Source organism: Herpailurus yagouaroundi, unplaced genomic scaffold, assembly GCF_014898765.1.
Source record: "Herpailurus yagouaroundi ecotype Mexico unplaced genomic scaffold, PumYag 166, whole genome shotgun sequence".
NCBI lineage: Eukaryota > Metazoa > Chordata > Mammalia > Carnivora > Felidae > Herpailurus > Herpailurus yagouaroundi.
In genome coordinates, this window is record NW_024412407.1 from 2839929 (window position 1) to 2867073 (window position 27145).

The 27145-nt window shown below is 52.1% G+C and overlaps 2 protein-coding genes across 2 annotated transcripts; both read left to right on the forward strand.

The window, feature by feature from the left end:
- Nucleotides 1–290: 290 nt before the first annotated feature.
- On the forward strand, nucleotides 291–10900 carry LOC121038525 (keratin, type II cytoskeletal 75). Its single transcript, XM_040488030.1, has 9 exons — nucleotides 291–886; nucleotides 1401–1615; nucleotides 2741–2801; nucleotides 3157–3252; nucleotides 4099–4263; nucleotides 6158–6283; nucleotides 6426–6646; nucleotides 7986–8020; nucleotides 10189–10900. Exons 1-9 carry the CDS (start codon nucleotides 389–391, stop codon nucleotides 10425–10427), a joined length of 1656 nt encoding a protein of 551 aa, XP_040343964.1. The 5' UTR covers nucleotides 291–388; the 3' UTR covers nucleotides 10428–10900.
- A 1505-nt stretch (nucleotides 10901–12405) lies between these two features.
- LOC121038540 (keratin, type II cytoskeletal 5-like) lies at nucleotides 12406–26714 on the forward strand. Its single transcript, XM_040488054.1, has 9 exons — nucleotides 12406–13035; nucleotides 14841–15049; nucleotides 17765–17825; nucleotides 18900–18995; nucleotides 21038–21202; nucleotides 21977–22102; nucleotides 22785–23005; nucleotides 23567–23601; nucleotides 24883–26714. Exons 1-9 carry the CDS (start codon nucleotides 12556–12558, stop codon nucleotides 25083–25085), a joined length of 1596 nt encoding a protein of 531 aa, XP_040343988.1. The 5' UTR covers nucleotides 12406–12555; the 3' UTR covers nucleotides 25086–26714.
- The last annotated feature ends 431 nt before the right edge of the window (nucleotides 26715–27145 follow it).

Consider the following 27145-nt stretch of genomic DNA (forward strand, 5'->3'; position numbering starts at 1 on the left):
CCAGGCCTAAGAAAGCGGTTTAGAAATGAGGTGGTGTTTTTAAAGCCCATTAGGAGATGCATGATTAGGACATGACTGAAAGCAATTAGCGTGCCTCTCATTCGTCTGCTGATCAAGTTGCGACTGGAAAGCAGTTTCCACGTGGGGGAGGGATGCCAGGGGAACCAACCAGTGGCCTTGCCGGTGTTTCCGAGGGGCGCTGAGGGTGAGCTCAGGGTTGGCGAATGCCTGGGGGATGCCATCAGAGGCCTCCATCAGCAGTGCCCGCCCCTCCCCGAGACCCATAAAAGCCCTGGCGGCCCGGGGCGCCCCAGATGCCCGGTCTCTTCCATCCCCCTTCACGCGCACCCGTGTCGGGAGCTCTGGTTGCCAGCCTCGCTCAGCCACCATGTCCAGGCAGTCCAGCATCACCTTCCAGACCGGCAGCCGCAGGGGCTTCAGCACAGCCTCGGCCACCACCCCTGCCACCGGCCGCTCCCGCTTCAGCTCCGTCTCCGTGGCCCGCTCCACGGGAGGCAGCGCGGGGCTGGGAAGAATGAGCAGCGCTGGGGCAGGCTTCGGGAGCCGCAGCCTCTACAACCTGGGGGGCACCAGGCGGGTCTCCATCGGGGGGTGCGGCGGCAGCTTCCGGAGTGGCTTTGGCGGCAGGGCCGGCAGCGGGTTTGGGGTCGCCAGTGGATTTGGCAATGGGGGCGGAGCCGGAGGAGGCTATGGGGCCTCGGGCTTCCCCGTCTGCCCCCCTGGAGGCATCCAAGAGGTCACCGTCAACCAGAGCCTCCTGACTCCCCTCAACCTACAAATCGACCCCTCCATCCAGCGGGTGCGGAAAGAGGAGCGGGAGCAGATCAAGACCCTCAACAACAAGTTCGCCTCCTTCATTGACAAGGTGAGGCGGGGGGCTGCATCTGTGCCATTGGGTCCGGGTAGCAGGAACTCTTGGACAGGCCCCCACCAGGACATCCTATGGAAGAGCCGTCCGCTGGCCAGGTCCCTTGCAGTGGGGCCAGATCACCCCACAGGTCCTTGTGGAAATTTCCCTCATCCTCCCTGGGAGCCACCTGGCTGGTTCAGCCAACTCCGAAGGAAGAGTTAACTTGTTCTCCACAGGAAGTTTCCACTGAGCAAACTAACCTAACCCAGAGCAAGTGTTGTCCAGACCCTCAACCCAAGAGTAGAGTCTCCCCAAAGAGACCTCTGAGCTGAGCACACCAGTTCTATGGAAGCCCCAGAGAACTGTGGGGGTAGCTTCAAGGGCTCTCTCATTTCCATTTGGAGATGTCAATTATATAGCTGACAGATGGGTATCAGGTAAAAAGCATATTTTTCTTCTCCCCCTTATTAACTGGAGGGTCTGGCTCTGCCTCCCCAGTTTCTCAAGATTTCCTGCTCCCTCCCTGCAGGTGCGGTTCCTGGAGCAGCAGAACAAGGTCTTGGAGACCAAGTGGGAGCTCCTCCAAGAGCAGGGCTCCAAGACGGTGAGGCAGAACCTGGAGCCCTTCTTCGAGGCCTACATCAATGACCTCCGCCGGCAGCTGGACAGCGTCACCACTGAGAGGGGCAGGCTGGACGCTGAGCTGAGGAATATGCAGGATATCGTGGAAGATTTCAAAGTCAGGTAAGTGGGAGATGGGCTCCTGGTCACACACAGTCATCCCAGGGCTCCTATTTATAAGGACCAGCTGGGTGCAAAGGAGCCAATGCCAGTGCCAGCAGGGTGATTTGGAACCTGCAGTCAATATCCCGTGAGATGAAGACGGTATGGTGTGGGACAACAAACGGACTCCCATCTCATGCATCACTATTAACAAGAAGTCTATTTTAACTGCCCACATGACCTCAAAGGGGTGTGTGCATCATCAAACACAACATTGCTACTCTGGAAAGCATAATACGATTTCACAGCCAGCATATTCTTTAGTTCTGCTGGATGTGGGCTCTACTATTGAAAAGGTGCATTTCCAGGGCAAATGCTTTTGAGTGTAAACAAGGCGATCCTCCTGGGGGAAGCAAAATTTCACTGGCCATCATCCAGGCTGCAGTACTTGAGGTATCCAACAAAAAGGGATGATCCTCCCTAACCCTTTAGCTGGCTTACCCTTGGCTTCTGAGGTGGAGCTACTACTCTACTTACTAAAAGCATACTACTTACACAGCTGCTCTGAGGTTTGGTGAAAATTCATCAGAATCTTCCAGAACAGTTTCCTGAAGAGACAAATTGTACCTCATAAAATTAATTTTTTTTTTCTTTCAGAGAGAGAACAAGCAGGGGAGGGGGCAAAGGGAGAGAGGAGAGAGACTCTTAAGCCCGACGCGGGGCTCCATCCCACAACCCTGGGATCGTGATCTGAACTGAAATCAAGAGTCAGATGCTCAACTGACTAAGCCACTCAGGCACCCCTACCCCACAAAATTTTTTAAAATATTGGAATTGTGCATCTCTAAGACGATGGGGTTGCATAAGTACACATTTCTATTCCTATAAGTTCCACGCTCACCTTCTGGTCTTACAAAAGAAAGAAGAAAAAAAAACTTCTGGCAGAAGAAATGATTTCCCCTTTTATAGAAGGAGAAATAGAGGTTAAGTGAATCACCCGAAGTCACACACAGGTCAGTGGAAGAGCTGGAAAGGCTTTGAGGTCTCTGAACTCTTGCTACACCAGAAGCAAGGGAAGATTTCAGCCTGGAAGAATTCAACCGAACACTTGCTCAACATCACGCCTCCTCTTCTCTGTGCTTACAGGTACGAGGATGAAATTAACAAGCGCACCACTGCTGAGAATGAGTTTGTGGCCCTGAAGAAGGTAGGTGAAAAAGTCTCTCAAGGGAGAAGATTCGAAACTGAATCTTGGAGTGTGGGGTGACTCAACCCTTGGGACTCCCAAGAAATGTCCCATAACCCTTGACAGTATCTGGAGAGCTCAAACCTGCCAAAAGGCTCCCTCTGTATTTATGGTCCCACTGACCCTGCTTGGGTTTCTGTGAGCTCAGGGAACTCAAGCTCCCATTCTTTGCAGTAGCCCACCCCAACCCCAAACCCCAGACTCAGAGTTTGCCAAAATCCAACCTGGAAGGGCCAGGGAGGAGTCTGTCCAACTTCTTCTGGACTCACTGCTTGGGGCTGTGGTGTCAGAGAAGGATCCTGTGCTGTTGTTCTAGGACGTGGACTCAGCCTACATGAACAAGGTGGAACTGGAGGCCAAGGTCAATTCTCTGACAGACGAGATCAACTTCTTACGGATGCTCTTTGAGGCGGTAAGAGCCTGCAAATGTTTTTGTCCCTCCTAGGTGTGGAGCCTGGAAAGAAAAGGATGCTGCAGACAATGTTATCTATATAGGGACTCCACCCAGCATCTTGCCCAGATACTCTAAGATGGGGCTGGGGTGATCATGGGGACCTGGGAGAACTGCTTGAAATCTTGCCACCTTAAACCCTACTCCAGCTCCAAGGCTTCAAACCTCCACCCCATAGCATAGCAAGGAGGGAGTGCCAATTCTCGAATCCCAAGTCCCTGGGTAGCATTCCCACAGAATTAAGACCACCTCTCCCTCTCCCTTCCCAAAAAAGTTCAAAAATGCCAACTGCCCCTCAGCTCATTGGTCAGGGTGCTTCTTGCCCTCTGGAGATGCCTCATTCTCAGCACTGCCACTGTGAAGGCAGAGACCTGGGTCTTTAAAGGGGAGAGAGAAGTAGAGAGTGATGAAGTCACATTGTATGGGGGGCAACAGGGTCCTAAACCTCACTCTATCCTAAAGAAACATTTTATGCTGGCATATCAATCAACATGTCATATTCAGCTTAGTATAATTTGGACCAGAGAACACTGAGCCACCCTTCATGCCCAAGGAAAACACACAGGTAGGGGTCTTGGGAAGCTATGCTGGGGGACACACCCCCATCACACTGATCTGTGACCCAGAAGCTTCTCAGCGATTGGCATAGGAGTCCATAAATAGCTGTGAGTGCCCAGAGAAGGGTTGGAAGAACCCCTGCCAGGGATGCCAAAGAAAGGATTCCTGACCTAGAAGGGTAGTCAATTGTGTGATTTCAAGATCCCTCCTTTTCATGCCTTGGTGACGCTGAGTTTACTGGCTCTGCAGGAGCTGTCCCAGATGCAAACCCAGGTCAGTGACACATCTGTGGTCCTGTCCATGGACAACAACCGCAGCCTTGACCTGGACAGCATCATCGCTGAGGTCAAGGCTCAGTATGAGGACATTGCCAACCGCAGCCGGGCCGAGGCTGAGTCCTGGTACCAGACCAAGGTGAGTGTGGGCACCTCTATGATAGGTTCTGGGACTAGTGTTATCAGAAGCCCCAAATAAGCATGTAACTATTAGCCACAAACCTCGGGAAATACATGAGCATTTCTGTTTATTTCAACATGGCAGATGTGTCTGGTGCTATGCAAAGTCAACCTGAAATGCGTACGGAAACCCAACCATACACATTAATATGTGGTCAGGCAATGTTGAGTGCTCAGGACAGCCATCGTCCCCACATCACTTATGATTTCGTGGGGGGCTGGGTGAGACTCCGAAACAACCAAGAAATAGTCATAAAGCTATTTCTAAATGGCTTATTCATTCGACACATGTATGTCAAGTAGGGTTACAGAGTTGTAACTAAATAAACTGCAAACAGTTTATTTTTGGTGTGAGAGACCATGAAGTAAATGGAAGGGGAGGGGGGGGGCGTCAAGAAAGGGAAAAGACCATGTTAATAAAAAGCCTCCAAGAAGAGGTGGGTCTTCCGTCCATTTGGAAGCATCCAGGGACAAGAGCTTACCAAGGACGGAGATGTTATTTAAGGCTGAATAAACAATCCTGTGGGGCTAGAAGGCAGAAATGGGCACTTAGCCAAGCAAGAGAGGTTGTATCAGGAAGAGGGGTGTGGGGATGACCATGGAGAGCTACTGTCCAAAGTCACAGATGGCCAGAAGAAGGTTTGGCTTTGGAGGGTGTGGTAGACTGGATAATCCAACCCATGAGACCAGCTCCCTGACAAATCCAGGCCCCTTTCAGACTCAGGAGCTCACTTGCATGTGGCATTCCATCTTTTGCCACGCTCAGTGTACTGCCTTAGCCCCTATCCCTGCAACGTGGTAGGAAGGAAGGAAGAGGGTGTCAGGTGCCACGTGTGCACAGAGTGGAGGCAGAGACAGACAGTGAGTGGAGGTGGGATGCGCTTAAGCTGAAATTCACAGTAGCTGATTTACAGTGAAGAATTCTCTTTGGGGGCGGGGCCTGTTGTTCCCTTTAACCGTGTATATTTAGAAACAGAGCAGCTGGGCCACTCAGCGCTTTCAAAGCCAGACAGATCTTCCTTCCAGCAGGGACTCTTCTTCCTTGGTAAAGGTGTGGGCAAGAGACAGGGGGCGTTTGTTTCTCCTAAATGAGTGCATCCTGGATATGCACCACCAGATGGAGAGCTCCCTCAGATGCGGGATTTTGTTACAAAGTCTTCAGAACTGTGCCCCCCAGCCCGGCTCCATCCAACACGGATTCCCTGCAGCACACCCCTGCTCCCCCAGCACTGACATCTGGAGGGCTACCAAAATTCATGGTCACATTGGTCTGGATGTATGCCCCTTGACTGAAAGCCCCAAGGACAGTGACCAAGTCACCTTCCCACTCCTACAGTTCACCATGCTCCTTCCTGCTGTAGGGTCTTCACACAGGCTATTTCCCCTGTCTGGAATGTTTTCTCCCCAGCCTGTGACTTAGGTCACCCCTTTCCATCTTTCAACACGAAGCCGGAGCACCCCCATCTTTGGAAGGACTTCCCTGGGCTCATCCCCACAACTTCCATATCTGGGTCAGATTCCTTTGTTACACTCCCCTGTTCACTTCCTAAGAGGAACTTATCCCAATTTGGAAATATCAACTCAATAATATGCTAATTTATTTAAGGTCTATCTCCCCCAGTAAACTCTAAGCAAGGGTCTGATTATGCTCTCTTTGATATTCCCAGAGCCTAGCACATGCCTGGCAAGTAGATGTGCCTAAGAAGTAGCACCTCAGGGAATGAGCGAGGGAATGTGTGAATGATCAGTGAATGGGTGGGCCTGCTGGTGGCACTGAGAGCCAGGCTGTGCACACAGGGAGTGCCCAGCCCAGGCGTCTGATGCAGTGACTGAGTCTGCTCTAATTCCATCAGTACGAGGAGCTGCAGGTCACAGCGGGCCGGCACGGGGATGATCTCCGCAACACCAAGCAAGAGATCTCGGAGATGAACCGGATGATCCAGAGGCTGAGAGCCGAGATCGACAGCGTCAAGAAGCAGGTGGAGTTTGGGGAGAGCCGAGAGCTCCTTGCACACTCATTTCTCCTGGGTCGTTCTGCCATGCTTCCAGGACCCCTGCCCAAGAAGCACTGCACCTCCAGGGGCTGTCAGTAAAGCTCACGGCTTCCTCCTTTTCTTACAGTGTTCCAGCCTGCAAACGGCCATTGCTGACGCAGAACAGCGTGGAGAGCTGGCCCTCAAGGATGCGCGAGCCAAGCTAGTAGAGCTGGAGGAGGCCCTGCAAAAGGCCAAGCAAGACATGGCCCGGCTGCTGCGGGAGTACCAGGAGCTCATGAACGTGAAGCTGGCCCTGGATGTGGAGATTGCCACCTACCGCAAGCTGCTGGAGGGCGAGGAATGCAGGTGGGGGGCTATGCACCTGCTCTATTCCAGCTGCCGGAGCATTCCTAGGGGCTCGGGTTGCTGTGGCCCCCTTCTCTCCTGGCAAAGGGAGCAAAATGCAGGTGGAACTGGACTATGAGAAAGAAAAAGAAAACAGACATAATTTCTTTCCAGGCCAGTAAATCATTATTTGAAGTACAACTGCTTTGGGCACCCGTAGAAATCTAGGATCTGATCAGGTCCTAGGTAATCAAATTCTATCAAAGGAGAATTTGGGTTATGTGGCAGGTCTGGATATGTGGTATGAAAGGCTCTGGGCTGAGAATAAATTGTCCCGGGATCTGGGCGTACAGACCTACCACAAACTAGCCGCATGACCTTAGGGAAGTCAGTATCCCTTCTCTGGTCCTCAGTTTATTCAGTGATGGAATAAAGAGGCCAAACCATCAGAGCCCCAAAGCTCGGTGGGACCTTTGCGCTCTGCCAATTACCAGCTGTGTGACAGAGGGCAGATTACTTTACCATTCCATTCCTCATCTGTAAAATGACGATAACCATGGTTTCTATCTCGTACGTTATTCAGAGGGTTGAAACAAGGAAATGCACATAAAGTTCTTGGAACAATGCATGGTACATAGTAAGTGTTGAGAAAATCTTAGCAATCACTCAGTTTCGTGGCCGGAGATACGGGCTTTGGACTCAAATGAGTCTGGCTTCAAAACTGGGCAACTTTGTCAGCTTCTCTGTGCTTCCATTTCCCTATCCATCAAACTGAGATCATAATACCTACTTAATGGGGTCACTGAGAGAATTAAACAGCATAATGTAGGTAACAGGTCCTTTTAATGTTCTAAGTATGTGTTTATGCCAGTTCTGTCCTTAGCATGGTAAAGCAAAATTACTCTAGTTGCTACAATAATAGGCTGATTATTGTTATTGTTATGTTTATGACTCAGACTCTTCTCCACACCTATAATCACCTCAGCACTGCCCAGTGCATGACAACAGTCCATTGTTGAGAGAGAAATCTCCTTGTTCCTTAACAAGCCCTGCCTTTCCAACTGACCCTAGTGTATGATTAGCTTTAATTTTCTCCAGGTGTCTACCTAGTTTGAACCAAAAAAATGTGTCTTTGAGATTACAGGGTTTACTCCTAAGAACCTCAAACTCCACATTATTTCATTCATTAGATTATTGTTTTCAATACTACTAGTATTTAAATAATTTCAACCTCCATTACTTCTGCAATAAAAATAATAAAGGGTTCTTGAATGCACTTAATTGCAGAAATGTTGTTTCAAATGCCCACAAGCTGCTGGACGTAATAGTAACCTTCTTTCTCCTCCTTCCTCCCAACCAGGCTGAGTGGTGAGGGTGTTTCTCCAGTTAACATCTGTGAGTATGACATCCTCCCACGTCATTTGGTGTGCATGTGGTTGGGAACAGGCATCGTGTGGGAGGGTGGAGGGCGTGCATGTGGCATTGGAAGGGAGCCCACGAATCAGGTTCATTTTGAGGTCTGCGGTCTTAACTTCTTTAAAATGAGAGCCATATTGGGAGTCTTTTTTTTTTTTTTTTAAGAGAAAGTGTGTGTGAGCATGCAAGGTGGGGAGGGGAGGAGAGAGCAAGACAGAGGGTCCAAAGCGGGCTCCCCACTGACATCAGAGAGCCCAGTGTGGGGCTAAACTCCAGAACCATGAGTTAATGACCTGAGCTGAAACCAAGAGTCAGATACTTAGCGGTCTGAGCCACTCAGGCACCCCTGCAATTTTTTTTTAAGAGAGAATCTTTGATGTCCCAAGTCTAACCTCTTTGCAAGTGAAAGACACCACAGAGAGGGTGATAGGAGGTCTGCTGGAACTCTTCTGCATGGGTTTAGAAAACACACAGCTTCCACCCCCCACCTCCCGGGATTCCACACCTTTCTTGCTGGGGGTGCAGGTCTAGCTCAGAGATGAACATTTAGCACAGACGGGATTTATGAAACCCTGGTCTGCCCTTGGCCCTCAAAGGGAGCTTTTGCACTGGGTCCAAGGTCCTTGCTGTAAGGCAGCCCCTTTCCGGAACAGTGTAGAGAGAAGCCCTACCACTCAGTTATGCTCTGCAGAGCATAAACGACAGAAGGTTACCAAGGTTTTCCAAGGTAGTGAGAGCACATAAGACAGGGCATTTGGGTGCCACTGCTCAGGAACAAGGAAGGGTGTTGGCAAGCTGGAAAGGCCCGGCAGTGTGAAGAACACTCATTCACAGAGCTCAGTGCTGGCATCGTGAGGCTAACAGACATGACTTTCACAGTGTATGAGTGAGTTTGGTTTTCATTAATGCGGGATTCACAAAAGCACTGATTATTGTAACCGATGATTCTAGAAGCCAGAGCCCTCTGAACTACCCAGGCGTCCTCCCTCGCTGATACCCTTGGCTAGTGGCTCCAGAGACCCTCAAAGCCAGTTTTGGGGATGAATGGTATAACCTCTAAAGATTCTTTTCTCTTGAAAGCACCTGAAAGTCTCTGTTTGTTATCTAGGGCAGCAACACAGTACCACAAACTGAGTGGCTTAAAACAGAAATGTAGGGTCTCACGGTTCTAGAACTAGCAATTCAAAGCGGAGGCGTCGACAAGGCCTTGCTCCCTCTGACACTTGGAGGGGACTCCTTCCTCACCTCTTCCTAGCTTCCAGAGGTGGCTGTCAACTCTTGGTGTTCCTTGCCCTGCATCATTCTGATTGCTGTCTCTGTGATCACCTGGCCCTTTCTCTATGTGTCTGTCTTCACATGGATGCCTTTCCTCTTCTTAGAAGGACACCAGTCATACTGGGGTAGTGCCCTCCCTAATGATTTTCTCTTAACTTGATTCTGTCTGCAAGGTCCCATTTCCATATAAGGTTTCATTCACAGCCATGTGTTAAGATTTCAACACATTTTTTTGGAAGACACAACTCATTCTATAAGAGTCCATTTTTATTTTAGTTTCCCTTCTGAAGAGCCCCAGATAGGGTACTGAATATTGAAGGTGATTGGGTGGTTATAAAAGTTAGGAAAAGACAGGTTGGAGGTAGAATGGGAGCAGAGTTGGCCAGCCAGTGGGTCATCTGTCCCTCAGTCTATCAAGATGACTCCAGCCCCACTCTGGGATTCAGGGTGTGGGGGCTGGGAACGCTAAGGGAGGCATGTACATGCCATTGAGAAGGAAAGGAGACACCAGAGCCAGGCCCACGGAGAGAGACGGGGACAGAGCCACAGGGGAGTGTGATGGGATAGCGGCCTGGAGGACAGAAGTCTCCATTAAGTTCTGGAAGGAAGCGAGGCACCAAGTAGCAGAGGGGAGGCAGGAAGACATTCCAGACTGGAAGGCTGCCTGGCATTACAGCCCAGGGAAAACGAAGCTGAGCACAGGACAGAGATCTCACCAAGTGGGCAGGGAATAAAGCAGCCGCCTGACCAGACAACCCTATCCCCACCCCCACCCCCACCCCCCACCCACAGACTTAAGGGCACAGGCCCTGACACCCTGGGTGTCTTCTCTCCTGCCCTTGATTCTGACTATGTCTCCTCTCCTCTGGCAGCTGTGGTCACCTCCACCGTTTCCAGCGGCTACGGCGGTGGTAGCAGCACTGGAGGTGGAAGCCTGGGTCTAGGTGGGGGCAGCGGCTACTCCTTCACCACCAGCACCGGGCACAACTTGGGTGCAGGCCTGGGTGGCTCCAGCTTCAGTGCCAGTAGCAGCCGGGGCCTCGGGGGCAGCGGCTCCAGTGTCAAGTTTGTCTCCACCACATCCTCCAGCCGGAAGAGCTACAAGCATTAAGTGCGGCCACCTCGCTTCCTCACCCCTGCCCTGAAGCCTGCCTGCTTGCGGACCTGGCCTGCCTGCACTCCCAGACAGGATACCTGGGTCCTTCTCCTTCTTCTCCCCTTCCACAAGGCCTGCCCATGCTGCTGGGAAGGAAGCCTGGTGCCCTGGCTAAACCCCATTCCCCAACTTAAGCCAGCCTCTGCCCTCCTGGCAGTCCCCACAGTGCCCCTGTCCCCTCCTCCCTGTGCCACTGCCACCCTCCTTCAAGATTCACATTCAGCTTATCGTGCAGAGACCCCCCCCCGTTTCGGCTCTTCCTTCCTTCTCCCCACCTTCCAGTTGCAGAGTTAGGGAGTCAGTGTTTTCCAGGCCATCTCAATGCCAGGTTGTCAGCCCCACCCGTCTCATGGTGCTTATGAGCTGCCTGCTGGGAGTGAGACACATTCCCTCCCTGGAATGTGTCTATTAAATGCATGTGGAATGTGTTCGGTGTCCATCCCTCTGTTTGGAATGGGGATGCAGTCCCCAGTACACATCGGACCCTCCCCATTTCCCTCAGAACGGAGAATGCTGGACTCGGGAGATGGGAGGGATGGAGGGGGCACCAACTGCTGGCTAGACTCCTTCCTGGTCTTTCTGCCCATTTCCTCTGGCCTCATGCTGGGATGCCTTCCTTGAGAAGCCCAAGCCCCTGGGCAGAAGCTGTGTCCATCCTCCCTACTCTGTATGTCATTCCAGGCGATACCATCCCCTCCCAAAACCAGACTGTTTTCTGAGGACACTGACGTAGGGTGGGCGGCCCAGCCCTCCTCCAGCAAAGGGGCTGATTGTTCCCTGACAGCTTCAAACTTGCAGACCTGAGCAGAGAAATAACAGGCCAGGAGAGGAGTTAAAAGTCAGCCCTGGGGGCAATGCTTTCACCCAAGCAGGGGAGCCATTTAGGCCCATAATTGCAGGCAGCAGTGAGACATCCAGGATGTCTAACCCACATTCCTGAGTTTAGTCTGCTGAACCCCTCCCATAAGGCCTGAGCCCGGCATCACCCAGACTAGGGACAGCCCATGTGGGCTCAGAGGAAGTGGGCTCCAGGCTCAGGACCACGCTAAGGACTGGTGGGAGCTAGGAACTGGGAGTCTGAACCACAATCAATGAGGGTGCTGTGCAAGAAGCTAAGTGGCAGGGGGGAGAAGCCATGAACCAAGACAAGAGAAGACGAGTCTAAAACCAGGGGCTAAAATCAGGAAGGGCTGGGAGGGATGGCAGGAAGAAGAGAAATGACTCTGAGGGCAATTGTTAAATGTCCCTGGTCCTCACGGACGAGAGAAGACGAGGGGACAGGAATGTGGCAAGAAATCCTGTGCCTGCCACCCTCAGATAAGCCATCTCTCTTCCACCAGTGTCAGGTGCAAAGATCCAGAGTAACCTGCTGTCAGACCACTGCGCCCTAACATCGGCTCAGCAGGCATGAGCCACGTGACCTCAGCCAAGTTTCTCAATGACTCTGTGCCTCAGTAGCTTCATGAGCAAAACAAGAATAATAACGGCTACCCCTGGTGCTGCATGGTGATTAAATGAGAAGACAGGTGTAAAGCAGCCACCTCTAGCAGCTGCTCAATACACATTGGCAGTTATTATTGTCATCCACACTCGCAAGGTTATTATGAGAATCAAGTGACATAACACTGGCAATAACCAACCACATGGCCTGGCACAAATGGAATCCTCAGTAAAGGAGGTTTCTTTTCCTTTCCCGGTGACAGGAAGGGCCTAATCAAGTTCAGAGTCTAAGACCTGGGAATCCAAAGAGAGGAGCAGCTGGGAAAGAGTGGGAGTGTCTGCAGCGTGAGCCTGAGAACCTGGGTGGGTGGGGGGCTCGGGACCTGGTCCTGAGCAGGACCTGGACCAGGCCTGGTCCTGCCCTGGGTAGGGTGTTCCCCATGATGATTAGGGGGCAGGAAGATGGGCTGTGACCAGACATGCCATTGAGATGAACTCAACAGAGTGGTCTTTGATGTTCTCCGGCCAAGCCCAGTTCTCGAAAGGCATAAAAGTGAAGGAGAGCCTGGGACAGCTAGACTTGGAAGGCTCCTCGTTCCTTTGATACTTTCGCTCCTCTGCCTCTTTGGCACCAGCTCCCACCATGACCCAACGATCTTCTGTCACCATCAAGTCGGGAGGCACTCGGAACTTCAGTGCTTCCTCGGCCAGCCTCCTTCCAGGCTGCCGGCCCAGCTTCAGCTCTGTCTCCGTCTCCCAGGGTGGAAAGAGCTTCGGGGGTGGCTTTGGGGGTGGCTTCGGGACCAGGAGCCTCCACAACTTTGGAGGCAGCAAGAGAATCTCCATCAGTGGAGGCTACCGCTCCAACCGGGCCAGCGGTGGGGGCGCTGGCTATGGGCTGGGTCTCGGAGGCATGGGCTACAGGGTTGGGGGAGCCTTCGGTGGGTATGGATTTGGAGCTGGGATGATGCCTGGCTCTGGGGGCATCCAGGAGGTCACCGTCAACCAAAGCCTCCTGACCCCCCTCCACCTGGAGATAGATCCCTCTCTCCAGCGGGTACGAAAGGAGGAGAGGGAACAGATCAAGACCCTCAACAACAAGTTTGCCTCCTTCATTGACAAGGTGAGAGGCAAGTGGTCCCCACTGGGAAAGTTGCTGGTGCCCAGGGTATGTGTCCTTTCTGTGCTTTTCTGAGGTCTACTGTGACTTGCCCAGGACCTGTGATCCTGGGGGCTGGGGAGACTGCCGGCCAGATGAAGGAGGGAGTGATTTCCCACCCTGTTGCGGTGGAAGCAGAAAAATGTTCATCTCTACACTCCAGAGCTGTCTGACCTACTGCAAGGACATTGTTCTTTTGATGGATAATGAATGTGTACTTGGCTTAAAATTAGACAGCAAAAATGGATCGTTTTGAAGGGAAAAGGACAAAGGAAAGAAAGGTTATGAGTTCAGTTCATGGAAGTGGGCTGGGGTCACTTCATCCTGTGCAGTTAATAGAGGCAGTTCCTCCTGTGGTGGCCTCCCTGGTGATTTGGGTATGTCTGTGACTGGCGAGGGGCCGGCTTTCCCACTTTTCTTCCGGTGAGAGCTAAGCTGTGATGTCAGCCCTGAGTGCACCCTGCTGGATGCCTGGACTCTTAGGGGTTTCCCCATGTCCAGGGAAAGAAGCTATTTTGTTTTGCACCACCACCGGTTTACATCTGAGCTGGTTGCTTTTGTTTGGGAAGAAGCTGTTCAAGGGTCTGGAAAGAAGAGTGCCAGACTCTTCCAGCCCAGGCTCTACTGCTAGGAGAACGTTCCCTAACTTCTTGGGCTTTGGTTGGGTTGGACAGACAGACTCCAAGGTGACTGTGCAGGTCTAACAGGCTATGAAATGCTTCATCATATGGTCCCATATCTAACCAAAGGGACTGTTGAAGCAGTGCTTCTTGAGTTTTATCACCCATGCCAGCCCACTTGGCCTGGGGTTTGTACCAACAGATGTGAGATTTCCAGGAGGCCGGCTCTGAGGGGAACCGTGGGCCCTCCTTTTCTTGGTTTATCTGGAGGATAGTGGAGAAAAGGGGATGTGCTATGGAGGGACTTGGAGTCAGGATTGCCCTCCGGCCTGTGACAAAGGAAGAGAAAGGTGGGAAGGGGGAGTAGGGTGTTTGTTAGAGGCTCTCTGTAGGCACACTGCCATCTTCTCTGTTTGGGAGGCTCCTCTGTTCCTTCATTCTGAGACTGTGTGTCATTCCAGCTGCTCCCAAAGGAAGGACATTGTTTAGCGAGAAAGTATTCACATATTCACAGGACTGCCTCCCAGACAAAGGAGCAGATGAGTGCAACTTAAGAAAACCAAATAAGTAGCACAAGACCACAAGGGACCTGGGTGCAGAGGGGGCTTGGCAAGGCCACACAGTTGGCTGTCGACATGGCTGGGATTGTGCCCAGTTCCCCTCAACGCGACGTTAGAGTGACCCATTTCAGCATTCTTGGACTGTATGGGCAACTGAGTTCAGATTCTAGATCTAGAGAAATCACGTAAGAAAGGAAGTGGACAGATTACATTTTCTGCCAAGAACCTCCTGCCCATTTAAGGGGAATCAAAATCCCACCCAGGAACATGGTGGTGGAGCGTTCTTTCCTTCAGCTACCACACATCAGCATGATTTGGTGTATATGGATGATTTCTAGCCTCTCTGGTCCTGGTCTTACTTCTCCCATCTCCAAACCAAGCCACCACCTGCCTCCCAGGCCATTGCACCAACATTTGGGTGGCTCTTGACATTCCAGGCTCCTTCCAGGATGAAGAAGAGGAGTCTGCTACCTGGACTCCAAGGTCTTTCAGGGCCTCTCTGCACTGCTGGGGGGGTCCTGTAGCCCAGAGCCCTCTGGGGAGGCTGCACAGGGCAGCCCTCACAGTTTCTCTCCTCTGGCTGGGACAGGTGCGGTTCCTGGAGCAGCAGAACAAGGTCCTGGAGACCAAATGGAGCCTCCTGCAGGAGCATAAAACCACCAGGGCCAATATCGAGCCCATGTTTGAAGCCTACATCAGCAACCTGAGGCGGCAGCTGGACTGCCTGGGTGGAGAGCGGGCACGGCTAGAGACGGAGCTCAAGAACATGCAGGACGTGGTGGAAGACTTCAAGAACAAGTGAGTGGACCCTCCACCAGCTTCTGGGAGGTCCCTGCCCTGAGTCTCCTGGGAGGCCCTGCTCTCTAGAAGTGTCCAGTCCAGCGGAGAAAGGGGACACAGGCTCAGGGCAGTGAGATGGAATCAGAAAAAGCAAGGGGACCCTGTGGTCAAGATTGTTGAGGCTCTGGGGAGGGGTGGGGCTATAGAGGGTGGTAACTGACATGATCACAAACAGCAGGATTTGAACAACAATCTGGTAAAGTCTGCAGACAGGAAAGTAAGGCTCTGAGATAGCAACTATTTTATCCAATGTGATACAAGGGGCAACTCATGAGTTAGGACTGAAACCTCTAGAATCTCACCATCACATTTGTTCCACTCAGTCCCACGGCTAATTTGCACAATGTTTGGGCATCCACCCCAACCCTGGCCAAGGCCAGGATCAAAGCAAGAGGAGACCTATCTTCTGCCTCCTCCACGGAACCACACACACACACACACACACACACCCCACTAAACGTGATGGCATGTTCATGCCTGTACATTCAAGCAGCTCCTTATTTTTATTGATTTCATTTATTTCTGATGTTCTTGGTCCAAACAAAATAAGTAATTTCGTAAGCAGTTTTGGTTATGCTTTGAATAATGTAATGAGAGTTCAGGTCTGAACTGAGTTGAAATGGTAGCCACTACCCGCATGCAGCTATTTTAATTTAAATTAATTAAAATTAAATAAAATTTGAATTTAGCTCCTCAGTCACACTAGCCACATCTCAAGTGCTCAGTTGCCACACGTGGCTAACGGGCCCCATAGCCGATGCAGATCTAGAGCATCTCTATTGTTGCAGAAAGTTCTACTGGACAACACTATAGACTCTAGAGTCAGTGGATTTAGAATCTTGGCTCAACTGCTTACTAACTGAATGATCTCAGACTCTCTGAACCCAGGTCCTTTGTCTGTTAAAGGGGATATTAATAGTGCCCACCTCACAGGGATTGAGAATATTATATCAAAACTTGCATATGAAATACTTGGTAGGGTGACCAGTGCCTGGCACATAGTAAGCGTTAACTATTTTTATTATAGAGATGATTAGGTATGTAATGATGCAGACATAGGCAAGAGAAACAATTGCAGATGGCTAATTTATAACATGTATGCAAACACGAGGTAACCGTGTTTCAGTCCAAGAAGGCTTCCCGGAGGAGGAGCTAGAAAGGTGGAGAAGGAAAGAGACACAGGGGAGAACTACTGGGGCGGGCGGGCTGGGGATCTGTTGAAGAGCATGCTCCCGGCTGATGGACAGCCATGTTCCTGTGGCAGGTATCTAAGAGGCCTATGAAGGGAGAGTGACTGTGAGCTGGAAAACACAGAAAACAAGGACAGTTGCATGGAGTTAGGTGAAGAAAACATGTTCAGGAGCACCCGGGTGGCTCAGTCGGTTGGGCAACTGACCTCGGCTCAGGTCATGATCTCACAGTGTGTGGGCTGGAGCCCCACGTCGGGCTCTGTGCTGACAGCTCAGAACCTGGAGACTGCTTTGGATTCTGTGTCTCCCTCTCTGCCCCTCCCCTGCTCATTCTCTGTCTCTCAAAAATAAGTGTTAAAATTTTTTAAAAAAAAAGAAAACATGTTCAGATTTAATTAAAAGGCAGCACGAGGAAGCAGTAAGGGAAACCACAAACAGTTCTCCCAGAGGACTTGGGAGAAGGCATAGTATTGGAAATTCAATGGCAGGAAAGAGCTTCCCTCAGATCCTACTGGACAGCTGAGGCAACATCAAAGTGGGGAGATTCTGGTTGTACATAAGGCAGGATAGTGCTTGGTGATTTAAAAAAAAAATAAGGACAAGCCATTCAAAGATGAGAAAAAGCCTCTGAGAGGTTAAGTGACCTGCCCCTGGTGACTCAGCTGGTAGGTGGAGGAGATAAAGCCCCAACCCCAGCTGCCCAGAGCTGCTAAAAAGGGTGGGGTTCACTGATGCTCAAGAGGGTTGGAAGGAAAAGGATCACCTAGAGCAGAAGGGGAGCTTCCTTCCCAGAGGCCAGTGTCCCCTAGGGGGCGGGGCGAGTGGGGCTGCTCTCAAGGGCCAAACTGAAGAATGAGGAACCTGGGCAGCCGCTGGTGGGAGGGACTGCTTCCTCTCCATGGTTCAGTGCAACTAAGAACAGAGCGGCAAGGCCACATGAGGGCAACACAGGCCCCAGGAGCCAGCCAAGGCCTGGGACTGTCTGCCCTGGGTCAGACCATCCTCTCTGTTCTTCTCTTCTGTTTGGCTTGGGGCGATACCAAGGGGGTGAAAAAGGAGGCATGCTGGCCCCTTTATGCAGCCTCAGCCCTCTAAAGATCAGAGCCCTGAGAAATGCAATCTCAGGAGGAATGAGGGGGTGACTTTGCTTCATTGTTGTTTTGGGTTTGAGTTTTTTTTGGGCAGAGGTGGTTGTGTGATTGATTTGGGATGGAAGTGGGGCATGTGTAACAGGGGAGCTATGCTCCAGTAGCACGTTCTCCATGTCCGTTCTGGAGACCCACACTATCTACCCACCTACAGCCCCCACTGTTTGACCTCACTCCCAGAACCCTGCTCCTAACACCAATCCACTTTTTAAAAATTGATTTATAATTAGCATACAATATTATATTAGTTTCAGGTATACAACATGTTAATTCCATATTTTTATATGTTACAAAATGGTCACCGTTGACAACCCACTTCTTGATCCTTCCCGCAGGTACGAAGAAGAAATCAACAGGCGCACGGTAGCAGAGAACGAGTTTGTGGTGCTCAAGAAGGTAAGGGGACAGGGTTTCTCCCTCCTGACGCTGAAGCCCAGGTAGCCCCTTCTGGGAGTGACAGCTGACACTGAAGCCAGTGGCCTTACAAGTTTTAATCTGTGCAACTAATTTTGAAGCAGGTTTTACTTCATTTTTTAATGTTTTTTAAAGAGAGGGAGAGATTGTGTGTGGTGTGCACACTCATGGTTGCGTGTGCACGCATGTGCACGTGTGGGTGAGGGAGAGGCAGAGAGAAAGGGAGAGAGAATCTCAAACAGGCTCCATGCTGTCAGCGCAGAGCCAGATGTAGGGATCAATCCGACCAACTGTGAGATCATGACCCGAGCCAAAATTAAGAGCCAGACCCTTAACCAACTGAGCCACCCAGGGGCCCCAAAGCAGGTCTTACTTTAGAAGTGAGAAAACTCAGGCTCAAGCAGGTTAAGTAAATTGCCCAAGTTTACCCAGATCATCAGCAGTGAGTCAGGATCTGGGACTCCAAAGTCCCAGCTGTAAATCATGACACCAGCTCCTCCCCATGTGGAGTCCCTGTGGGGAGAAACAAGCAAAATGGACCCTGTGCTGAGCTGAGTCTCCAGGACATCAAGTCAGGCTCAGGAGGACAGGGGCAGGACAGGGATCAGCTCCATGGAGTTATGGATCTTTCTGCTCAGCGGGGGCAGGAAGAGGGAAGGGATACCAGCCAGAGCGGGGAGAATGGAGCAGCGGGGTGTAAGGTGCAGGGAGCTGCTGAGAGTGTGAGGAAGGGGGGAGGCCACGGAAGGCGTGGGGAGAGGCTGAGAGAGCCCAGAGGCAGCAGAGGCCCAAGGAGCCAGGATGCGGTTGACCTGATCACATGCAGGTGACAAAAGACATCTGTTCGTGTGGCACCAGCTGATGAGTGAGTGGGCATTCCCCAAGAGCCCTGGTCCCCACAGAGTATGGGCCCTCCTGCAAGTTCCACTCCATATCCTGGAACAAAGAAACACCCTCATCCCCGGGAGATGAACTTCTCCAGCCTAACTCGCAGTCAGAGAGGCTGGCTGACCCACGAAGGAGGGGATTCAGAGTGACAGCATGTTCTGTGCCCAGGACGTGGATGCTGCCTACATGAACAAGGTGGAGTTGGAGGCCAAGGTGGATGCCTTAATGGATGAAATCAACTTCCTGAGAGCTTTCTATGATGCGGTAAGCAGTGCCAGGTGCTCTCCCCACAAGCGTTGGAGGCTGGGGTCCTGGGCTGGGCACAGAGACTGACAACTCCTTCCTTCATCTTCTCTCTGCCCTCCACCCCATCCCTGGGCTGGAATTCATGGAACAGATGCTGCCTTCCCTACTAAGGAACAAAATGAGGTTCCCTAGGGCAGCTGGGGGCTCAGATGAGGTGAGAAATTCCACCTTGACCATTTGGACCAAACATGTCTGTTGGTCAGACAAAAAATCCCTATCATTGAATTATACGTGATTTCCACAGACATATCTGAGCAGCCAGGCTCACCCAGGCCAGCTCAGACTTATCAGCTACTCTTCCTAGAGAGGCTGTAGGGTGATGCAATTTCACAAACCAGGTCGCAATTAATGAGCCCTTGGGTGCTTCTAGAAGCACACAGCACAACTGCCTGGTTCTTCTGAAGACACATGTTGTCATGCACTGCTGTATGCCAGATACTGTTCTAGGGGCTACAGGGGCAGTGCTGAGCAGACACAACAAGGCGCCTACATTTTTGGAGCTTCTGTTACAGTAAGAGAGACAGGCAGCACAGAGAGGATGGAAAACTATACCATTTAAGGCATAGCAGGGGCAATGGAAAGAAACAACAAGGAACCGTAGCAGGTAGGAGGTGGGTGATAGTTGAAGAGAAACTGAAGAACTGAGGATCAAAGAATGCCAAGAGGAGGCCATGGTGGTTGGAGGAGAGTGAGTGAGGTAGAGTGGTAGAGATGGGGTCAGTGATGTCAAGGCAGGGGTGCAGGGTGCATTGTGTGCCTCCAAGTGAGCCTGGTAAGGACCCGTGATATGCCTGTGCATTGCATATGTTTGGTGCCCAACAGAAGTTGGTCATGTTCTGGGAGCAGAAGCATGGGCTCCGTGTAGTTGGACAGGCTCAATGACCACCCTGCAGCCCACATAAGGCACAAAGGCATCATTTTTCTCTTTTTTGTACTCACTTCAATGCTGACAGCTGCAAGCATGTGGGCTGAGACCCCCTGAGCTAGGTCAGCTATCAGAAAACTACTTGGGAAAAGCAGATTGTGAAACAACAATGAAATAATAATTTCTTCAAGCAGGAAATACATGAGCGGGGAGAAGGGAGCAGCGGCGCTGTTTAATAAACAAAGGAAAGGAATAGTTTCACTTAGATTTCTGCTTTGGACCGATGACTCTCAGGTTTCAAAGTGTGTCAGAATCTTCTAGACATCTTGCTAAAACACCAGTTCTGATTCAGTAAGTCTAGGGTGGGACCCAAAATGTTGCGTTTCGAGCAAGTTCCCAGGTGATGCTGCTGCTGCTGCTGCTGCTGCTGCTGCTGCTGGTCTGAGGATCCCATTTTGGGAACCACCACCTTAGATGATCCTGGAAAGTGATCATTAACAAACTGATTGTGGTTTACCTTTTCAAAAATCGTGTTATGTGGATATGAGTTGATTTAATCCTCACGGAAAGCATATGAAGCAATTCTAGGATGAGCCCCTCTGAGACTCAGAGAAGCCATCTAACCTGCTTGGCAGACCTGAGACTCGAATGTGTTGTTCCGGTGCCCTTTCAGCTGTCTCGAGCTGATTTCCATTTCCCATCCCTGAAGGGAGGAAGGAGCCAAGTTGGGAAACAGGATTGAGATGCAGCAGAGTTTCTGGCTCCTCCTGACTCAGTGTTCTGTCACGAGAGGATTTCTTTTTCTGGTGTGAAAGGCTGTGTTTCCTCAGAACATGAGACATCCTGGCACTGACAGGTCACAGCAAGGTGCACTCCCTTGATAGTGGGAGTGACTTCTGGAGGATGCTGGCTAGAGTTACTGTGAGGCTGCTCTCTGCCTGCAGATGAGGTGATGATAAGGCTATGGCATAAACTCAGCCGTCTTCCTAATGTCCCTCCCATCCCTTCGGGCGTAAACAAGGTGCTGCACCCCAACAGGGCAAGTGAGGTCCTTGATGCCGGGGTCTGTTCCCCTGGCCACCATCTCCCAACACACACACCCTGCTTCAGCTCTTTATTTTGGCCCCCAACACAGGAACTGGCTCAGCTTCAGGCCCAGATCTCAGAAACCTCCGTGGTGCTGTCCATGGACAACAACCGCAAGCTGGACCTGGACAGCATCATCTCTGAGGTCAAGGCCCAGTATGAGGACATCGCCAACCGCAGCCGGGCCGAGGCCGAGTCCTGGTACCAGATCAAGGTGAGGGGTCAAGGCCAAGTCCATGAAATAATCTTAGAGAACTGGGATTTCAAAGGCGAATTAGGTCAACAGCCTTGTCCTCTCAGGTGTCCCAGTCTGATGGGGTCAAAGGGATATGCGTTCAGCCTGGGGCTGTCCCTCCATCGGGAGCACCCCTTGGGCAGCACTGTCAGGACCTGAGGGAACAGCCAGATGCAGGCAGGAGGCGGTCAGTCCTCTGCCAGGGAGGAGGATAGACACACCTCCAATGCCCTGTGGAGGACAGCAAGGGACAGCTGGATGGTACCACCCATCAGTGCCAGCAGGAGCAAGACAAACAAGGTGGGAACAAGAGCAAGGCCTAGTCTCCTGGATCCATAGAAGAGAGGTTCAGCTGGCAGTGGCTGAGGGACTGGGAGCAAAGGCTGGACATGGGCTACACAATAAGATCTTCCAGGTTAGAGCTGGGTGGGGGTCACAAATGTGAAAAAAGCTTTAAAATCAGAGAGTGACACGCACGCCTGTATGCTGCTGAGCTTCTGAGGATAAGACCCCTGATGTGGAGGGACTTCCAGGCACAGACAGGAAGGGTCCAGCTGTGGGCTGGAGCCCGCGGACGTGGAGAGTGAAGGGCAGAGCCAAGAGACCATGCAGATGGAATTAGATGGAAAGTAGCAGTGGTGGCAAAGGGAGGCACCGCCAAGCAGCGCGCTGGAAGCCTGTGGGGCCCTGAGAAGCCACGGCCATCCTTTCTCTGGCCTGACGGCCCCTGCCTCTTGACTCCCCTGCCCCCAGTACGAGGAGCTGCAGCGGTCTGCGGGCCGCCACGGGGACGACCTCCGCACCACCAAGATGGAGATCTCCGAGCTGAACCGTGTGATGCAGAGGCTGCGCTCTGAGATTGATAACCTGAAGAAACAGGTAAAGCTGAGCTCCCAGAGGACAGTCTATCCATGTACCTGCCCGCCGGCCGACCTGGGCCTGGTCCCAATTCAGCCCATGCACAGAGAAGCCTCCCCAGATACGTGACTGGCCAGGAATGTAACTGTGCAGTCTTCCGCCACTCCAGGGACATTGGGCCCCCCTCTAGGGAAGAGTCTGTCCTCTGGGGGCATACAAGACAAAACTATCCAGAGAAGTGTGGCATTGGAAAGGACCCCCGCCCCCAAATCATTTTATCCATTATAGCTAAGTCTCAGATTATCTAAGGAGGACAGAGATTGCTCTCATTTTAATTTTTTATTTTAATTTTTTAATGTTTATTTATTTTCGAAAGAGAGAGATAGAGCATGAGTGGGGGAGGGGAAGAGAGAGAGAGAGAGAGAGACACAGAATCCAAAGCAGGTTCCAGGCTCTGAGCTGTCAGTACAGAGCCCAACACGGGGCTCGAACTTACAAACCACAAGATCGTGATCTGAGCCAAAGTCGGACGCTCAACCGACTGAGCCACCCACATGCCCCAATTATTTTTAAAGATGATGAGGCTCCCACCTCCTTTGCATGAAATCCATTTCAGGAAATCCTCCCATGTTTTTAACCTAAAACGCACATCTTACTGCACTGTCTGTGGGCGAGCTCACAAACCCCTGTGTGCTCCTGGCAGTGTACCACACTCCAGAACGCAATCGCTGATGCCGAGCAGCGCGGGGAGCTGGCCCTCAAGGACGCCAAGCACAAGCTGGCCGAGCTGGAGGATGCCCTTCAAAAGGCCAAGCAGGACATGGCCCGGCAGCTGCGGGAGTACCAGGAGCTCATGAACGTCAAGCTGGCCCTGGACATCGAGATCGCCACCTACCGCAAGCTGCTGGAGGGCGAGGAGTGCAGGTGAGAGGCTCAAACAGATGCCACTAGGGCAACAAACACCACAGACACCAAGAGCCCTACAGTGTCGGCCCCAGACAGAAAGTACAAGGGCAGAAACGAGGTTAAAACGCAGCTGCTCCCCAGAGGCACCCTGCAGTCTCGGCCATTCCTATAGTTCCTTTTGGACCCACGGCAGAGGGTCAAGGAGACAGGTGTCGGGGAGAGGTGGCCCACGACTACCTAGAAGGCCATAAGCAGAGCCGTTCCAGCCCACACCCATGACAAATGACACCACACAGTCGTTGAACCTCAGGGGCTCTGTGTTTGCCCAGAGATACCTACAATCTGACTGCCCCTTTCTAGTGAACACATGTCCTTCCCCATTTCTCTGTGCACTTTCCCTTGGTCTGTCTTCTAGATTTCCCTCACGGATTCATGTTAGCTAGATGAACAAAAGGCTTGCTAAGCACAGGGCCTGGCATACAGAAAGCACTCCGTGCTGACAGCTAGAAATGCAAAGAGCCCAGGGCTCATCGGCTTCTCAGCAAATTAAATGTCTCTCTCTCTTCCCCCCTGCAACAGACTCACTGGGGAAGGTGTCGGACCTGTGAACATCTGTAAGTAAATGTCTTGGGATAATAGAAAAGTGGGAGTCAAAACAGAAAGCAATAGCATCACTACCAGGGATTTGGTGATAGATGTGGGCAGGGATGCCTTTAAGACCCTCTCAAGGGCTCTGTGAAGACCCCTTTCTCCTTTGGCCTTTCCTTTCTGGGGGGGGTCAAGAGAGACCTGTGGCGATACCTCACCCCCCAGGGCCTGTCCCAGTGTGGTCACGTGTCCACAGGAAGGACTCTACTGTGGTCTCAGAGGACCTGAGCTACAGGACAGGACAGACAACTCGCAGAGTGATGGCTTAGCGAGTTCTGGCAGGAAATCAAACGCACCCAGCTCACAAGAGGCTACCAAGCTGGTTAAATGGAAGGAGGCATATCTAGAACTGAAGCAAATTCACCAAACAAGTAGAGCAGTGACTGACCCGGCTCGGCCTCGGCTCGCAGAGGGGAGAGCAGGAAGAATCATCTCACGGAATAGTCCAGCAGGATGAGGGGACATTCAGGGAGCATTGAGTCCTGGGCACGAGAATTAGAGTCTCCTTGGGCCCCGTGTGGCTCAGACCACCAAGGGAGGCCAGAAAGCCAGGCTGGGGAGAGCTCAAACCCAGCTGATAACAGGGACGGGTTTGCTTCACCTGGAGAAATGGACACACAGAGGGGAGGTCAAAGAGGCATCTTCAAATGTTTGACAGGCGGTGGGGAGCCACATCCCAAGGTAGTGAGCTCCCCATCACTGAACATATTCGAGCAGGTACTACAAACCATTGACTTTCAGTGATGTGGCATAGGTGATTCCAACTGGGGGAGGTTCATCTGGATGGCCTTTGGGCCTGTTCCAGTGGGGAGCTTAGGATCCCGCCTAAGAGAGGAGAACTCGTGCTCCATCCAATAGGAGAGGCCCATGGAGAGGAGGAAGAAGCACAGAGCAGGTGTGACCCTGGGCAGGCTGCCTGATGTCTCTGTGCCTCCGTTTTTCCTCTGTGGCACGGAGGCGATGGGAGTAATAGTGTCCTCTCGGGCACATTGAGATCAACGTGCTCACAGCTGTGAAGGTGCTCTGAAAACTGCGCAGTCCCTCAGTTGGAATGCTCAGTGTGGAGCAGTGTGTGACGGGGACAGCGAGTCCGTGCCCACCCTCTCTGACCCCTGCCCCGGGTCCGAGGAGATTCCTGTTCCCTAAGAAAGCACCGCAGGAGGGAGCCCACCTGGGCTGAGAGCCAGGGAGGGGATCTTGGGGACTCGGAGGAGAGTGCCAGCGTGCCCTGTGCCTTCTCTCCACAGCCGTGGTCTCCTCCACCGGAGGCACAGGCTACAGTGCAGGTGGCGGTGGCCTCTGTGTGGCCGGAGGCGGCTACAGCAGCAGCCTGGGCTACGGCGGGGGCGGCGGCTTTAGCTCCACCAGTGGCCGCAGCATGAGTGGCAGCAGCTCCAGCATGCGTATCATCTCCAAGACGTCATCCACCAAGAAGAGTTACAGGAGCTAAAGGGCCCCGCCAGCCTCGGCTGCCCCCTCAAGGTCCCCAATGCCCAACCCTAAGGCCTGCCGCTTTGCTGATGCTCCATGCACACAATCAACAGCCAGAGGCGAGGGGAGTGGTCTGTGAGTTCTAAGGTCACCTTGCCCATCCCTCTGTCTCAAGGAAGTACCCCCCTTGCTCCTCATCCCAGAGCCCTCCAAAGTCCCCAGGCATCCAATCCAACTAACGCTGACTCAACTGCTCTGTGCCAAGACCCAGGCTAGGACTTTGCCCGTCGGTGGCTTCCAGAGCAAGGGTGAAGAAGTAGGGTCTTCCTCTCCCCATCCGAGCCGAGTCCACTGCACCCATACTCCTTTATGGGGGAGGGGCGAGCTTAGGATTGACCTTGGTACCCCCAAAGAAGTTGAGTGTAATCTCGGCCAGAGTTCACGCGTGTGTGCTCTCTCACTGCACACAGAACCATCTCCTACATGCCCCCCTCACACCAGGGAATGTCGCCAAACTGGCCGGCATATTGTGTCCTCACCTCCTGCCTTCTTGTCCCCACCCAGCCACCAGCCACTTCCCCTGACAACCCCCACCATCAGAATATTGGAGTAAGAAATCAACACCACACAAAACATTACCAACTCAATTATTCATGCTAGAATAGAATAATTTTATCAAGAACCCAAAAGTTCTCCATGGCCTAGGACTATGTTCCATGATCGTTCATAGCCAAACGCCTTCCAATCAGCCTCATTGAAGCCAATATTAGAATTACTGCCCCACTCAGAACCGCCCTGCTGCTGAGTGGGAGGGAGGCAGGCTCACGCCAGGCTGTGGGAAGGCAGCGAGGCAGAAGGTGCACCAGGTAAGGGAGTCCAGTTGGCCTGTGTTAGAACTGCCCTGGGAGAATCCCCCTGCAGAATAATCGTCCGGGCTCAGGAGTCTTTCTCCATCCTCTGTGGTAGCCATGTCCCTTTTCTGGAAAGTTCTCTTTCCTGCTTACTTTTCTCTTTCCCCCTTCTCATCCACCCTCCCTCCTTATTCTCCTCCCCCTCCCCCACCATATGTGATCCCTCTCCCGATCCCTCCTCTCCGCCCCTTTATTTCTTTTCTCCCTCTCCCATTCATCCGTTTGGCAATAGATCTCCTGCTCCCTCCTTCCTGACCTTTCTTTCTCTATCTCCCTGTCTCTGAAATATCTACAGTGTGGATTTTCCTGTCCCCAGCCTTGGCTACAACCACAACTCTTAAGGCAATCCACCAAACCCCCTGCCCCACAGGGAAGACCTAAGAGGGCAGACACGGGAGAGGGGCGGTCCTCCCCCTGTGTCTTTCCTCGCTCTCAGAGGATGCTTGCTCGGCCTGTGAAGGAAGCAGAGGTAGGGGAACAGTGGAAGAGGGGAGCCACGTAGGCACAGAGATCTTTCCCTACTTGAGGAACTGTGAGCCTTCCCAATACCTGCCACGTATTCAAGACCAAAATGCATTCCAAAAGCAGGCAGGGACTGGCCGCCAGCTGTAGACATGAAGACAGGAGAGAAAAAAGTCACCCCGCTCTGATGGTCTCAAACCCTTCTGAACTGCCTGCTCCCCATGCCTGCCTATTTCCTAAAATCGCTTCAATAAAGTGTCACCGAGCTCTCTAGGTCTTGGTGGAGTCTGCGTCCTCTCTCACATTCTGGGCAACATTGGACCTGGTGTTATCCTGGAGCACTTGCCTTCCACCCACAACAAATCCAGGGAAGCATCCTACTCTCTGTTCCCAAGCTCTAGTCCTGGGCTCCAGGGAACCCAATGCATCACGGCAACATACTCTGGTCTACCTAGGGGTGGAGGGGGAAGGCTCTCCAGTCTGGCTTCTTGGTGTCTCCAGCACTGTCTCCTGGGCCCACCTCTGGGACTCTTACCCGAGGGTGGAATGGGAATCCCCTTTTTCTGACATCATGCAACAAGACCCACCCCACCCCACCTCTGCCTCCCACCATTGCCCACAGCCCCTTGTTATTCCCCTGACATCCCCAAGCCCTGCTTGCCCTCCCCAGCACTCTAGGACCCAAAGTTAAGACTATGAAAAAAGG

Coding starts and splice junctions, on each gene's coding strand:
- LOC121038540 (XM_040488054.1), top strand. CDS start 12,556: ATGACCCAACGATCTTCTGTCACCATCAAGTCGGGAGGCACTCGGAAC. Junction 15,050..17,764: donor GTGGAAGACTTCAAGAACAA/GTGAGTGGACCC, acceptor TCCTTCCCGCAG/GTACGAAGAAGAAATCAACA. Junction 18,996..21,037: donor TGAGAGCTTTCTATGATGCG/GTAAGCAGTGCC, acceptor CCCCCAACACAG/GAACTGGCTCAGCTTCAGGC.
- LOC121038525 (XM_040488030.1), top strand. CDS start 389: ATGTCCAGGCAGTCCAGCATCACCTTCCAGACCGGCAGCCGCAGGGGC. Junction 2,802..3,156: donor AGTTTGTGGCCCTGAAGAAG/GTAGGTGAAAAA, acceptor CTGTTGTTCTAG/GACGTGGACTCAGCCTACAT. Junction 6,284..6,425: donor TCGACAGCGTCAAGAAGCAG/GTGGAGTTTGGG, acceptor CTTTTCTTACAG/TGTTCCAGCCTGCAAACGGC.